General features: G+C 43.2%; 1 protein-coding gene across 1 annotated transcript; it reads right to left on the reverse strand.

The window, feature by feature from the left end:
• Positions 1 to 9,350: 9,350 nt before the first annotated feature.
• LOC139555400 (apolipoprotein A-I-like) lies at positions 9,351 to 14,933 on the reverse strand. Its single transcript, XM_071369147.1, has 2 exons — positions 14,881 to 14,933; positions 9,351 to 10,023 (listed from the first exon to the last, which is right to left on the reverse strand). The coding sequence occupies exons 1-2, from the start codon at positions 14,931 to 14,933 to the stop codon at positions 9,351 to 9,353; spliced, it is 726 nt and encodes a 241-aa protein (XP_071225248.1).
• Positions 14,934 to 16,850: the final 1,917 nt, after the last annotated feature.

The following is a 16,850-nucleotide window of genomic DNA, read 5'->3' on the forward strand; positions in this document are numbered from 1 at the left end:
CCTGAGCCCTAGGACCATGCCTCAGGACTCTCTCTCGAGACAGCAGGAGCGGTAGAGATACTCTTAATGATAGGCTATGAAAAGCCAACTGACATTTACTCCTGAGGTGCTGACCTGTTGCACCCTCGACAACTACTGTGATTACTATTATTTGGCCATGCTGGTCATTTATGAACATTTGAGTATCTTGGCCATGTTCTGTTATAATCTCCACCCGGCACAGCCAGAAGAGGACTGGCCACCCCTCATAGCCTGGTTCCTCTCTAGGTTTCTTCCTAGGTTTTGGCCTTTCTAGGGAGTTTTTCCTAGCCACCGTGCTTCTACACCTGCATTGCTTGCTGTTTGGGGTTTTAGGCTGGGTTTCTGTACAGCACTTTGAGATATCAGCTGATGCAAGAAGGGCTAGTCAACTGCATTTGATTTGATTTGAATGTCTGTGGATGCAAAACTATGAGCATTTAACATGTTTTACCGCCATGAAACAGCACTAATCAACTTGACATTTACACTTGTCCAACACCTCAAAATTGTATTGCATAGCCTACAACTACGTTATGTTTGTCTAACACTGACACAACTAAACTAAGACTGTGTGAGTATGTGAATTTCCGGCGGAGTGAGAGGCTATAACTCTGGTGTCTTCAGCTATCCTCATCTAGAAACCTCAAAATCTTAAAGCAGGATCTCTACTGTATATAAATATACACTGAGTGGACAAAACATAAGGAACACCTTCCTAATATTGAGTTGCAACATTTTGTCCTCAATTCGTTGAGGCATGGACTCAACAAGGTGTTGAAAGAGTTCCACAGGGATGATGGCCCATGTTGACTCCAACGCTTCAGACAGTTGTGTAAAGTTGGCTGGATGTCCTTTGGGTGGTGGAACATTCTTGACACACACGGTAAATTGTTGAGCGTGAAAACCCAGCAGCGTTGCAGTTCTTGACACACTCAAACCGGTGCGCCTGGCTCCTACTACCATACCCCGTTCAAAGGCACTTAAATATTTTGTCTTGCATATTCACCCTCTGAATGGCACACATAAAGTTTGAAACCCTTGGCCTATACAGTGCATTCGGGAAAGTATTCAGACCCCTTGACTTTTTCCACATTTTGTTAAGTTACAGCCTTCTTCTAAAATTGATTAAATTATATTTTTTTCTCATCAATCTACACACAACACCATATAATGACAAAGCGAAAACAGGTTTTTAGAACATTTTGCAAACAAAAATACCTTATTTACATAAGTATTCAGACCCTTTGCTATGAGACTCGAAATTGAGCTCAGGTGCATCCTGGTTCCATTGATCATCTTTGAGATGTTTCTACAACTTGATTGGAGTCCACCTGTGGTAAATTCAATTGATTGGACATGATTTGGAAAGGCACACTCTTGTCTAAATAAGGTCCCACAGTTGACAGTGCATGTCAGAGCAAAAACCAAGCCACGAGGTTAAAGGAATTGTCCCTAGAGCTCAGAGACAGGATTGTGTCAAGGCACAGATCTGGGGAATGGTACCAAAGAATTTCTGCAGCATTAAAGGTCCCCAAGAACACAGTGGCCTCCATCATCATTAACTGGAATCAGGGGAGAAAGGCCTTGGTCGGGGAGGTGACCAAGAACCGACAGAGTTCCAGAGTTCCTCTGTGGAGTTGGGAGAACCTTCCAGAAGAACAACCATCTCAGCAGCACTCCACCAATCAGGCCTTTATGGTAGAGTAGTCAGACCGAAGCCACTCCTCAGTAAAAGGTACATGACAGCCCACTTGGAGTTTGCCAAAGGGCACCTAAAGACTCTCAGACCATGAGAAACAAGATTCTCTGGTCTAATGAAACCAAGATTGAACTCATTGGCCTGAATGCCAAGCATCATGTCTGGAGGAAACCTGGCAACATCCCTACGGTGAAGCATGGTGGTGGCAGCATCATGCTGTGGGGACGTTTTTCAGCGGCAGGGACTGGGAGACTAGTCGGATCGAGGGAAAGATGAATGGAGCAAAGTACAGACTGGAGCGTAGGTTCACCTTCCAACAGGACAATGACCCTAAGCACACAGCCAAGACTATGCAGGAGTGGCTTTGGGACAAGTCTCTGAATGTCATTGTGGCCTAGCCAGAGCCTGGACTTGAACCCGATCGAACATCTCTGGAGAGACATGAAAATAGCTGTGCATCCAACCTGACAGAGCTTGAGAGGACCTGCAGAGAAGAATGGGAGAAACTCCCCAAATATAGGTGTGCCAAGCTTGTAGCCTCATGCCCAATGAGACTCGAGGCTGTAATCACTGCCAAAGGTGCTTCAACAAAGTACTAAGTAAAGGGTCTGAATACTTATGTAAATGTGATATTTCAGTTTTTACTTGTAATAAATTTGCAAAGATTTCCCCCCAAAATGTTTACTTTGTCATTATGGGGTATTGTGTGTAGATTGATGAGGGGAAAAAACATTTAATACATTTTAGAATAAGCCTGTAACATTACAAAATGTGGAAAAATTCAAGGGGTCTGAATACTTTTCGAATGCAATGTATATAAAGTCTATTTTTAATTGAATTCTGGGTTGAATTGAAATAATAGCTGTTGAGGACTTTGCAAATGCAATATACTGTAGGCCTAAATAGTATAGATGATATATGACATAAAGTATGGTTACATTTTAGTTGCTCTGTTAAACCTACCCTTTGGAGTGACTTCGATAGCAACAGTCAATATATTTATACTGAACAAAACTATAAATGCAACATGCAACAATTTCAACTATTTTACTGAGTTACAGTTCATAAGGAAATCAGTCAATTTAAATATATTCATTAGACCCTAATCTATGGATTTCGCATGACTGTGCAGGGGCGCAGCCATCAGTGTGCCTGGTAGGGCATATGCCCACCCACTGGGGAGCCAGGCCCAGCCAATCAAATGTGTTTTTTCCCACAAAAGGGCTTAATTACAGACAGAAATACTCCTGAGTTTCATCAGCTGTCCGGGTGGCTGGTCTCAGACGATCCCGCAGGTGAAGAAGCCGGATGTGGAGGTCCTGGGCTAATGTGGTTACACATGGTTTACGGTTGTGAGGCCGGTAGGACATACTACCGAATTCTCTAAAACGACGTTGGAGGCGGCTTAAGTGGAGAAATTAACATTAAATGATCTGGCAACAGCTCTGGTGGACATTTCTGCGGTCAGCATGTTAATTGCACGTTCCTTCAATCTGTGGCATTGTGTTGTGTGACAAAACTGCACATTTTAGAGTATCCTTTAATTGCCCCCAGCACAAGGTGCACCTGTGTAATGATTATCACGTGGGAAAAAGTCCCTTCTGCCTTTGCTTTCACTTTCACTTTAATAGACTTCACCAAGCAAAACAAGCCAAGCCCTGGGTCTTGTGACTTCTATTGAAGCTGTTATACACAATATCGCTGTTCAACAAGGACACCTTATCTGATTAAAATAAACAATAGGCCGCATTAGATTACATTACACAGACTTGCTCTGGTGTAGATATTTGAGAATAGTCTCAGCAAATGAAGCACAACTTCCTAGCCTCATCATCAGCATCACCTTAGGTAACCCATGTTGATGGTGAGTCACCACGGCGACCTGACACAGAAGAGTATATCAAACATGCTGATAAACAAACAGCAGAAGTGAAGTGCAATGTGAAACTAGAGAAACCAGTTTGCAGGCACAGAGGATGTGTTACACACCAAACCAATCTGAAGTAGGCAGATGATCTAAGATTTCTTCCTGTTCGGCCAGAGTTCATCTAAGAATAACACTTACGGTTGCCCTGTGTTAAACTAGACTGGACCATTACTGAATTTGTTGTACCTGCAGCAGCCTCATTTGCCAAAGTCCATTTCATTAAGTAAGATTACTGAAAAGGTTTTACAATTTATGATACCATGATATCACATGATATAGTGGACCTAGTGTGGTATCCAGCTACACTATTTTGATTGTCCTGATTTCTGACTAAGACACAGTGGTATTATGCATTTTTCAGGATTTATACCAGCCTTCTCCTGACACCACAGAACTTAGTATTACATGCTTGGGGGGGTGTCAGGTAAACTCCCGTTGTCTTGTTGTGAATCCCCTAGACTACCCTGAGGACAGCACTTTTTACTGGCCCTTATTAATTCATCATTTTACAAGATGAGATGCAGTTTCCTGTCTCGTTACAAAATAATGTGAATGTGGTCAACTGGAAAGTCCTTTTGAGTGTGTTGAATTAAGGATTACAGTAGTTAGGGAGTTGCGCCCCACAGAGGTACAATATCTCAGCACACTGCTCTCACCACGTGATTTCAAAGAATTGAAACTCGGATCTGGAATTAGGTCAGTAATGTTGGAGACAAGGGAAGGGAATTGGCACAACAACAAAATTCAGGACAATCTCAAGGGATAGTCAACTGCTGTTTTGGCTAATAAAAGACGGTGTTGGCTACATGCAAGAATTGTAGATGCCTTAGTTGACGGTTTCCTTACTTCCAGGTTCATCAGAACCTGATCCTTCCTTTCTCCCATAGTAACTGATTATGTAATAGTGGTCCAATCAAAGAACACCCCAGACTACTGCCAAGAGTTAAGAGGAACAAACAGATGGTCTTTGCTGCTATCTAGTGGATGAGATTGGATTTAGGCAAACAACCACATTATTCATCTACTTTTTTGTGACACTAATTCCAAAACAATCATAGAAAAACTATTTTATGTCATAGGAAACACATTTAACTTTTTGAAATGGTTATAATACGCCTACTCTTAAAAATATGAAGATGTCAAGGGCTTTGTTGTCTGTGGGAAACCTACAGGAAGCCACGTGTTGTAAGAGGAAAGAGAGGCAGCACAGATGTGGCTATTATTTTAGGTCACACACATCCAGTATGGTCTAATTGCAGACTGCAATTTGGGGCGTTTCTTGATGTCGGCATTCCTTGATATCAGGAAACACCCATTGGGGCTTACCGTTGGTTAGTCTATTGATACCTGCCATTGGTCAGTTTCCGCACTGTCCCACGCAGTTCATTTCAAGAAGACTTCTAGATTTACAATGTCAAAAAAGCACCCGTTTTAAAGGAACGCTTTATATATGATAGGAATTGCATGATTTGTTTATACTAAGCGTGAATGTCTGTGGATGGCACATGATGCAAAACTATTTATCAGAATGAGCATTTAGCATTTTTTACCGCTATGAAACAGCACTAATAAACTTCACATTTACTCTTGTCCAACACCTCAAAATCATATTGCATAGCCAACAATAAACATATTAGACCGTAGAAATAGTAAATGACACAGTCAACATTACTAATGTTTATTGAATGACCATTTCAAGTTGAAAACATAACAGCAGTCTAACTTAAAGTAAACTTAACTTAGACTGTGTGTGTATATGAATTTCTGGCATAGTGAGAGGCTATAACTCTGGTGTCTTCAGCTAAGCTAGAAACTTCACAATCTTAAAACACAGCCTCAATTCGTTGAGGCATGGACTCTAAAAGATGTCGAAAATGTTCCACAGGGATGATGGCCCATGTTGACTCCAACGCTTCAGACAGTTGTGTCAAGTTGTCTGGATGTCCTTTGGGTGGAGAACCACTCTTGATACACACGGGAAACTGTTGAGCGTGAAAAACCTAGCAGCGTTGCAGTTCTTGACCCACTCAAACCGGTGCGCCTGGCACCTACTACCATACCCCGTTCAAAGGCACTTAAATGTTTTGTCTTGCCCATTTACCCTCTCAATGGCACACATACACAATCCATGTCTCAATTGTCTAAAGGGTTAAAAATCCTTATTTAACCTGTCTCCTACCCTTCATCTACACTGGTTGAAGTGGATTTAGCAAGTGACACCAATAAGGATCATAGTTTTCAGCTGATTAACCTGGTCAGTCTATGTCATGGATTAGAGAGAAATAGAACAATGGCGTTCCTAATTTTTTTATTTAACCTTTATTGAACTAGAACAAATTCTTATTACATACAATGATAGCCTGCCCCGGCCAAACCCTCCCCTAACCAGGGTGATCCTGGGCCAATTGTGCGCCGCCCTATGGGATTCCCGATCACGGATGGTTGTGATACAGCCTTGGATTGAACCAGGGTAGTGACTCCTCTAGCACTGAGATGCAGTACCTGAGACCGCTGTGCCACCCGGGAGCCCCAAATGACGTTGATGACGTTATGACTTGCAACGAGTGCTACTATAGGATCTGGGTCAGAGGAACATAATACATACACACAGTCATAAACCTTAAAAACAGAGAGACGTACTTGGTTTAACCCAGACCCCCCAGACACTCCCCAAACCAAGGGTGGCCAACCCTGATCCTGGAGAGCTATAGGGTGTGCAAGCTTGGCAGAGGTGTAAAGTAAATAAGTAAAAATACTTTAAAGTAATACTTAAGTAGTTTTTGGGGGGAATCTGTACTTTACTATTTATATTTCTGACAACTTTTACTTTTACTTCACTACATTCCTAAAGAAAATAATGTACTTTTTACATTTTCCCTGACACCCAAAAGGTACTCGTTACATTTTGAATGCTTAGCAGGACAGGAAAATGGTCCAATTCACACACTTCCCTGGTCATCGATACTGCCTCTGATCTGGCAGACTCAGAAACACAAATACTTTGTTTGTAAGTTATGTTGGAGTGTGCCCCTGGCTTTCCGTAAATAAATAAAAAACAAAATTGTACCGTCTAGTTTGCTTAATATAAAGAATTTGAAATGATTGATACTTTTGTGTGTGTGCGTGTGTGTGTGTGTGCGTGTACGTGTGTGTGTGTGTGTACCTTGATCTCCTCCAAAGAAACCATGTTATTGGATAGCATGTATTCCTTCAGCATAGTGATGATGGGGTCACTCTTACTGTGCACTTCCTGGACCTCCTTAGGGGTACGCTGGTTCTTTGGCTGTCCCCATATGGTAACTTTTTTTTGTTCCAGGTAGAACCCTTTTGGGTTTCATGCAGAACCCTCTGTGTAAAGGATTCTACCTGGAACCAAATAGGGTTATTCAAAGGGTTCTCCTATGGGGACAGATTAAGAACCCTTTTAGGTTCTAGATATACCTTTTTTTCTAAGAGTGTAGTTACAGGAAGTAAAAAAAAGAAGGGGGTTTGACCTGATTAGCAGGGTTCAGCTCCAGCTCCGGCTGATGAGAAAGAGAGACACATAGCCCTGGAAAGGAAGGGGTGCTAGACTATTGGGATGCATCCCAAAACAAAGCCACACTACACTGAGGGGTGTCTAGACAGACTAACATAGGGAGTGAGGGAGAGAGGCAACACAAAGAGGTGGGTAAGGCTAAAACGGAACAGATTAAGGGAGGAGAGAGAGAGAGGAGAGGAGGTGTGGGGAGGAGTGGGGGGGTGGAGAGAGACCAGGGGTCAGGTGATGGTCACAGGTTCAGGGGTCAGAGGTCAGAGATCACGTCACACCTAACCCCGGGGTCGCTTATGCTGTGTCCATAGTAATGGTAGATCTCCAGCTCCATGACAATTGGACCCTGCCAGAGAGGTTTCCAAACCAAGAGGCTCAAGGTAGCCAAGGTCATTACACTACTGAATTGCCTGATCAGGGATTTATATTGGAGCAGCAGTTCCTCAGCATCTTCCTATATTCATAATCTTGCAGCACACCAGGAGTACCAGGAGTGGTTAAACTGGGACCAGTCGCAGCTCTGTGCTGGAGTCTCTTCCACAGAGTGTCTCTATGCTGGTCACAATAGCCTCCCTGTCAGAGAAGAGACACTAGTATGACACTAGAAGCTGATTGTCACTCTGAGATTAGATTGTCTGAGATAAAGTGATTCTTCAAGCTCTATATTGGTCCGCTAACACGAGCAAGGCCGGCCTGCTCATTAGGCAGGATTAGGCGGCCGCCTATGGCGACAGATGGAAGAGGGTAACATTTTCAGATGTTACATTTTCAGAGCTAAACTAAGACGCACCTCCAACAAAACAAAAAACATCACATAATTCTGCCCAAAAAACATATTTTTTACGCACCTTTTTCTCATCGCTGCCACGCCCCAACACGCTCGGGAGAGGCAAAGGTGGAGTTAGGCGTCCTTGGCCTAACCGTGACAGATCCCCCCCGGAAGCCAGCCTCACCAATGTGTTGGAGGAAACACTGTTCAACTGGCGACCGGGGTCAGCCTGCAGGCACCCAGCTCGCCACAGGGCGTCGCTAGAGCGCAATGAGCCAAGTAAAGCCCCACGGCCAAGCCCTCCCTAACCCCGGACGATGCTGGGCCAATTGTGCGCCGTCCTATGGGACTCCCGGCCACGGCCAGTAGTGGCACAGCCCAGGAATGAACCCAGGTCTGTAGTAACGCCTCTAGAACTGCAATGCAGTGCCTTAGACTGCTGCGCCACTCAGGAGGCCCCAGGGGTGCAACTTTCACTGGGGACGGGGGGGACATGACCCCTTCCACATTCTAAAATAGCATTCTAAAATAGCATGCTGAGTTAGTAGTATAACTAACATTTAATGTTACATAATGTTTCAGCCCCTCTCGACTGTTCAGTTCTGTCTGAAATGAACCTTTAACCTTTAAATTAACTCGCTAGCTAGCTAGTAGCTACCACACAGCCAGTTCAGCTCTAGCCCCTAGCTATCTGTCAGGTAGCAGTATCTAACAGCTGTCGTGTGTATGGGAATGTTTTGTAGCCTTTTTGTCCTGTTTCAACAGAAGTAAATTAACTTGTCTGGTTTTCTCCAGTTGATGTACCATTAGAGCTAGCCAAGAGTTGGCTAACGTTAGTAGCTAGCTCACTAACTTCAGCTATTATTTTTGCCTCAATCACACTAGACCCGAATCAAATGATGAAACCAGCGGCCAAACGATTGAAGACCTATATTCTGATGTTTTTTTGACAGCGCAATGTGAGTTTCTATTACAGTCAGTATAGCAATGTAATGTTATTGATCTGTCAGTTTCCCTAGTTAATTCCCTACTTTTCACACTGACACGGTATAAACAGCTCTACAGGCTTCACTGCCATGGTGTACAGTCAGTACACAACACTATGCTCATCATGTCTTAGCGGGACCAGATGGTGACAGATCTGCCAGCAGGATCAGACAGCCAGAGAAGACCAGTCTACAGGTGAATTTTCTAGTATACTATAACAATCAGTGAATGGATACAAAGTTCCATATTGAGTTGATGGGTAGGCTAGAGTCTGGGATCTGGGAACAATGGTCATGTCAATTATTGAACCATTCATTCTATTCTTGGATAATATAATGTATAAATGTACACCAAGGTAATTCTTTGTCATGCCTCATCTGAGCAGGATCAGATGACGACAGGAGTCTCAGCGGGGTCAGGCAACCAGGGAAGAGTCTGTGACAGTGCTGAGGAGAACTTTTGCAGAGTCTGTGACAGCGCTGAGGAGAACTTTTGCAGAGTCTGTGACAGCGCTGAGGTGAACTTTTGCAGAGTCTGTGACAGCGCTGAGGAGAACTTTTGCAGAGTCTGTGACAGCGCTGAGGTGAACTTTTGCAGAGTCTGTGACAGCGCTGAGGTGAACTTTTGCAGAGTCTGTGACAGCGCTGAGGTGAACTTTTGCAGAGTCTGTGACAGCGCTGAGGTGAACTTTTGCAGAGTCTGTGACAGCGCTGAGGTGAACTTTTGCAGAGTCTGTGACAGTGCTGAGGTGAACTTTTGCAGAGTCTGTGACAGCGCTGAGGTGAACTTTTGCAGAGTCTGTGACAGTGCTGAGGGGAACTTTTGCAGAGTCTGTGACAGTGCTGAGGTGAACTTTTGCAGAGTCTGTGAGTGCTGAGGAGAACTTTTGCAGAGTCTGTGACAGCGCTGAGGTGAACTTTTGCAGAGTCTGTGACAGTGCTGAGGTGAACTTTTGCAGAGTCTGTGACAGTGCTGAGGTGAACTTTTGCAGAGTCTGTGACAGCGCTGAGGTGAACTTTTGCAGAGTCTGTGACAGTGCTGAGGTGAACTTTTGCAGATACAACACTATTATCTCGGTGCAGAAAACACTGGACAAGCCAGAAGCTTCAAAGATTGAAACTATTTTAAGAGAGCCTACAAACCCCTAAAGTGTATTTCCAAACTGTATCAAGGGTTGATAGAGGCTTTTCCCATTGACACAAAACATGTCAAACAAAAATGTGAGGAAGACCTGGGAGACACTATTAATGATGATGAATAGATACTGATATGTTAGAATTCCCAGTCATGTTCATATAATCTCAGACATAAATTACTGCAGTTTAAGACGATCCATAGAACGTACTATATGCTAGTGAAACGGAATATCATGCACTCAGAAATGTAATTTCTCTGCTGGAGGTTTCAGGTGTAAAACACAAAAGGAGACATATTTGCATGTTATGCTCTTGTGAAGGCTGGCTGAATTCTGGTTCTTTTATCTCTGCATGTCTAGAGACTCTCTTCTCCCAGTTTTTGATTGCTTGGAAATGTTGATACTGGAGACTGTTATCAGAAGAAACTGTGTAACCTAGAATTTACAGAGGCTAAGAAATGCATTGCCATTAATTGGAAGGTTGGTTATCCAACCTTTATCACAAAGAATAGCAGAAATGTCACGTTATGTATCATTCGAATTGATTTATTACAAGATTAAGGGTATACTGTGCAACTTTCATAAGGTCTGGATGACTTATATGGAATAGAGTACGACAAAAGTATTGAAAACATGCCTACGTCAGAGGAGATACTTATTTAGGCAATCCCTAGCTGCTGGTCTGCTCAGTCCTGGCCCTGGGGGTCTGCCGTACTGTTGGTTGTCACTCCGGCCTTGGCCAATTATGAATGTTTCACTAAGATCCTGAAGCTGAGTGGGGTGTGTTGGGTTGGGGCGTTGCAGGACGGTGGACTCCAGGGCAGGACCGGGCGATGATATTGTGTGCAAGTAAAAAGAGCTCTACTGTACTATTAGGCCTATGTTATGAATTACAGTGCCCTCCGTAATTATTGGGATAGTGAAGCATTTTTTTCCTCTTTTGGCTCTATACTTGGAATTGAAATTTGGAATTAAAATCAAGCAATGACTATGAACTGACTTGCCTAGTTAAAAGAAATATATATGTATATATATATTTTTTAAAGATGAAGTTAAAGTGCCTGTCACGATCGTCGTATTGTGAAAGAGAGGAGGACCAAGGCGCAGCGTGATAGCAATACATCTTCTTTATTTGAAGACGAAACGAAACAAACACTTTACACACTAAACAAAACAACAAACCGACGACCGTGAAGCTATACAAACAATAAGTGCAGACACAAGCAACTTACACATAGACAATCACCCACGAACTACCTAATGAATATGGCTGCCTAAATATGGTTCCCAATCAGAGTCAACGATAGACAGCTGTCTCTAATTGAGAACCAATCTAGGCAACCATAGACATACATAACCCTAGACTACACACTGCCCCATAAACATACAAAACCCCTAGACAATACAAAACACATACATCCCCCATGTCACACCCTGACCTAACTAAAATAATAAAGAAAACAAAGATAACTACGGCCAGGGCGTGACAGTGCCGACTGTCAGCTTTAATTTGGGGGTATTTTCATTCATATCGGGTGAACCGTTGAGAAATTACAGCACTTTTTGTTCATAGTCTCCCCATTTTAGGGGAGCAAAAGCATTGGGACAAATTCACTTGTATGTGTATTAAAGTAGTAAAAAGGTGAGAAATTGGTCCCACATTCATAGCACACAATGACTACGTCAAGCTTGTGACTATACACATTTGTTGGATGCATTTGCTGTTTGTTTTGATTGTGTTTCAGATTATTTAGTGCACAATAGAAATTAATGGTCAATTATTTATTGTGTCATTTTGGAGTCACTTTTATTGTAAATAAGAATAGAATATGTTTCTAAACACTTCTAAATTAATGTGGATGCTACCATGATTACGGATAATCCTGAATGAATCGTGAATAATGATGAGTGAGAAAGTTAGACAAACAAATATGACACCCTCAAGACATGCTAACCTCTCACCATTACAATAACAGGGGAGGTTAACATTTTTGGGGGTTATTATATTTGTGCGTCTAACTTTCTCACTCATCTTTATTCACGATTCATTCAGGATTGTTCATAATCATGGACTACGCACTGCCACATTAACATGTAGAAGCCCTAGTTAATACGAAACATATTTTATTCTTCATGTTACAACCTAAAAGTAACCCCTAGAATGACCCCAAAGAGGGTCATATATAGATTGTGTAGAAATGGGCGGGGCGGTGCCGAATGTCAGCTTTAGATTTGCCCAAAAATTCATTCATGATCGGAAGGACCCCCGAGACCCCCCAGCACAGGTTGTTCATAGTCTCCCTACTTCTAAAGGAGCCAAAGCTTGTGCCCCATGCCACAAATATGTACATTTCAGTCGTCAACCAGGTGAGCATATGGGTCTTATATTCAGGTGAGCGCACGATGACTACGCCAAGCTGTGATAAGCTAGTGCCCACTTTGTCAAAGGCATTTGCTGGGCGCAAAATATTTTGCTTGTCCATTCCCAGCACACCTCTCCAGAGTGCTGTTGGAGAGACTCATCGCTGCAATGTTCCGTCAAAAAAAGCATTAAAAAAATCTACATATAAAGAAAGAGAAGCTTAGGCCTATCCCAAGAGAGAGAGAGAGAGAGAGAGAGAGAGAGAGAGAGAGAGAGAGAGAGAGAGAGAGAGAGAGAGAGAGAGAGAGAGAGAGAGAGAGAGAGAGAGCGAGAGAGAGAGAGAGAGAGAGAGAGAGAGCGAGAGCGAGAGAGAGAGAGAGAGAGAGAGCGAGCGAGAGAGAGAGAGAGAGAGAGAGAGAGAGAGAGAGAGAGAGAGAGAGAGAGAGCGAGAGAGAGAGAGAGAGAGAGAGAGAGAGAGAGAGAGAGAGAGAGAGAGAGAGAGAGAGAGAGAGAGAGAGAGAGAGAGAGAGAGCGAGCGAGCGAGAGAGAGAGAGAGAGAGAGAGAGAGAGAGAGAGAGAGAGCGAGAGATAAAGATAGGTCGGCAGCATGCTACGACACCAACATGCATTTCTTTATCCTTGTCAGATAGGCTACTGCCTCTGCTATACAGAAGTGGGAGTACAGAAAGAGGCTAATTTGTGAATTTCGATCAGATTTGTAAAAGTAAAGATAATAATTGCATTCGATTAGAGGAGAAACTCTGGTTGCCATAAAACTTTCTTCCTCACCTCAAATTCAACTGCCAGATAGTTGGAGCGCCGGTGATCACTGCCTTCATATCATATGCCCTCAGAATAATAGGCTAAAGTGTATACATTTTATTAGGGTAATCAGGTTGTGATGGTGTGGGGGTGCTTTGCTGGTGACACTGTCTGTGATTTATTTAGAATTCAAGGCACACTTAACCAGCATGGCTACCACAGCATTCTGCAGCGATACGCCATCCCATCTGGTTTGCGCTTAGTGGGACTATCATTTGTTTTTCAACAGGACATTGATCCAACACACCTCCAGGCTGTGTAAGGGCTATTTGACCAAGAAGGAGAGTGCTGCATCAGATTACCTGGCCTCCACAATCACCCAACCTCAACCCAATTGAGATGGTTTGGGATGAGTTGGACCACAGAGTGAAGGAAAAGCAGCCAACAAGTGCTAAGCATATGTGGGAAGTCCTTTAAGATTGTTGGAAAAGTATTCCAGGTGACGCTGGTTGAGAGAATGCCAAGAGTGTGCAAAGCTGTCATCAAGGCAAAGGGTGGCTACTTTGAAGAATGTAATATATTAAATATTGATTTGTTTAACACTTTTTTGGTTACTACATGGATCCATGTGTGTTATTTCATAGTTTTGATGTCTTCACTGTTATTCTACAATGTAGAAAATAGTAAAAATAAGGAAAAACCCTTGAATGAGTAGGTGTGTCCAAACTTTTGACTGGTACGGTATATTGTGGCAAACACAACATTATGGCGCAACAGAATGAAACAAAACATTTGCGAACTGGTTTAAACCTTCATAAAAGTTTTTAACTGGCAAATTTGCAGCAATTACCAAGAAAGGCTAGTGCTTACCCTACCCAACAAATGACAGCAATAGGCTAATTATATTTATTTTACAAACGGCCTACTAATAATCTATTTTAAACTAAATACCAGCACACAATTAAAAAGACAGATCGAATTTAATTTACCCTACAAAAATGTCTCAACAGAATGAAACAAAACAAGTTTTGCATATTTAAAGTATTGGTTTAGATTAATAAATAATAATAATAATAATAATAACAATGAAATACAATAACAATAATAATAATAATAATAAAAATGAATATAGATATTAAAAAATAGATAAAATGGTATCCTACCTGAGTAGGGAGATGCACATTAGTCTGCATTTGTCCATTTGTGTGGTATTAAAACATATTCTGCTAATGTCTTCTATCATATAAATGAAGTAGAATTGAATGAAATGCTTTTACAAAAGGCTGATTTCTTTTCCAGATCCTGCTAAAAAATCTTCCCCATGTGGTGAAATCCCCAAAATGTTTCTGCTCAACTGTATGTGTCACGTTCCTGACCTGTTTTCTCTTGTTTTGTATGTCTTTATTGGTCAGGGCGTGAGTGTTGGGTGGGCAGTCTATGTTTTCTATTTCTATGTTGGGTTTTGTGTTCGGCCTGGTATGATTCTCAATTAGAGACAGGTGTGTATCGTTTGTCTCTGATTGAGAGTCATACTAAGGCAGCCAGGGTTTCACTGGTGTTTTGTGGGTGTTTGTTTCCTGTGTTAGCGTTTGGGCCACACAGGACTGTTGCAGGTTAGTCACGTTTGTTGTTTTGTTTATTTGTAGTGTTTGTTGGTTTGCCATTAAAATCATGAATACCTCCTACTCCGCATCTTGGTCCGATCCATGCTCCTCCTCGTCTGAGGAGGAGAACGACATTGACAGCCGTTACAGTATGCCAGTACGCAAATGGCAGAATGAACGAGTTGTGCGTTCCATCTGGCCTCCGCATTCAGCAGCGACTTTTGTGCCTCACATATCACCTACATACGTAGAGTGGAATCTTTTTGTGCTCATATAGTTGAAATCATTTTGGGATGGTGATTTTATGGTGATATGGGTGCGTCTATTGCTTCGTTCTTATTTGGGAACCCATTGATGGCATCATGGCAAAGGGCACGCGTTTGGCACTGGAAGGGCACGCGTTTGCCTTTTTAAAGTAGGTCTTAAATCCTTGCATAAATCCTATAAGATTGTTTTTTGGATATGGTGTCTGAAGTCCCACCTGTTCTGGTCCTGATGCATTACGACCCTGAACAGCCAGTGAAGTTGGCTTGTGATGCGTCCCCTTATGGCTTAGGGGCCGTCCTTTCACACACACTGAAAGATGGGTCAGAGGCCAGTTGCATTTGCGTCACGAACGTTGAATGATGCAGAGAAAATCGACAAATCGACAAAGAAGCACTGGCGCTAGTGTGGGGCATCAAGAAATTCCACGCATACCTATATGGCAAGCGTTTCACACTGGTTACGGATCACCAGCCGTTGCTTTCCATTTTCAGTCCAAAGAAAGGCATTCCGGCAATGACAGCAGCCAGGTTACAGCGATACGCCTTGTTCCTTGCCAGTCATATGTATGACATTGAGTTTAAGCCGTCATCCCTCCACACAAATGCAGATGGATTATCCAGACTGCCGTGTACAAGAGAAAGACAAAGGAGTGTGGATGCAGTGGACATTTTCCATACCGCTCAGTTCGAGGCACTACCGGTCACAAGCACAGTTATCAAACAGGAGACAAGGAAAGAAGTGACCATGTCAAAAGTGTACACCTACACAATGTCAGGATGGCCAGCTACTGGCAGAAAGGAGCTGACTCCTTATTTCCAGCGGAGAAACGAAATTACAACGTACCAAGGATGTGTGATGTGGGGAATGAGAGTCATGATACCCCAGAAATGCCAATATCAGGTTTTGCAGCAACTACATGAAGGTCATGTTGGAATTGTCAAAATGAAGCTGCTTGCAAGGAGCCACTTCTGGTGGCCCGGTCTGGATCAAAACATGGTGAAGAACTGTAGCGGATGTTTGGAAAACCTTCACATGCCTGCTCCTGTCCCAGTCCACCCATCAGAATGGCCCACAGAGCCATGGCAGAGAATTCATGTGGACTACGCTGGTCCCTTTGAAAAGCATATGTTTCTGGTTATAGTTGATGCCCATTCCAAATGGCCAGAGGGGTTTTGCACTGACTCCTCCACCTCAGACGATAGTGTCTCAGAACAACGTTTGCACGCTTCGGATTGCCGCTGCAGCTGGTAAGTGACAACTCGCAAGCTTTTGTAAGTGACGAGTTTACAAGAATCATGTCAGTAAATGGAATCAAACACTCAACCTCAGCTCCGTACCACCCTGCCACCAATGGGCTGGCAGAACGCTTTGTGCAAACCCTAAAGCAAGGACTCCGTGCAGCAAAACGAGACGAAGGGACTTTGCAAACAAAACTGGCCAAGTTACTGGCCTCCTACCGAAACACCCCACATGCCACGACAAATGAAAGCCCAGCCGCACTGATGTTCGGGAGGCCTCTCCGCACACAGCTGGACATCATGAAGCCAAACAGGTGTAATGAAGTGCTCAACAAACAAGCCAAGATGCTCTCCGGTGGCCGGGAGCGCCATCTCCAAACAGGACAGGAAGTGATGGTGCGAGACTACAGAAGGGGAGGGAAATGGACAAGAGACACATACATACACAAACGGGACCCAGAACTTACCAGGTTCAAGTGAGCCCAGACATAATGTGGCGGCGTCACATTAACCAAATGCATTCCACAGAAAACAGCACAACAATCGA

Source organism: Salvelinus alpinus, chromosome 26 (assembly GCF_045679555.1).
Source record: "Salvelinus alpinus chromosome 26, SLU_Salpinus.1, whole genome shotgun sequence".
Lineage (NCBI taxonomy): Eukaryota > Metazoa > Chordata > Actinopteri > Salmoniformes > Salmonidae > Salvelinus > Salvelinus alpinus.

What these genes read in the sequence shown, in the direction of transcription:
- LOC139555400 (XM_071369147.1), bottom strand. Translation starts at nt 14,933, where the DNA reads ATGTCGTTCTCCTCCTCAGACGAGGAGGAGCATGGATCGGACCAAGAT. An exon ending in GGATCGGACCAAGATGCGGA is followed by an intron (nt 10,024 to 14,880) that starts GTAGGAGGTATT and finishes TGGCTTGTCCAG; the next exon opens with TGTTTTCTGCACCGAGATAA.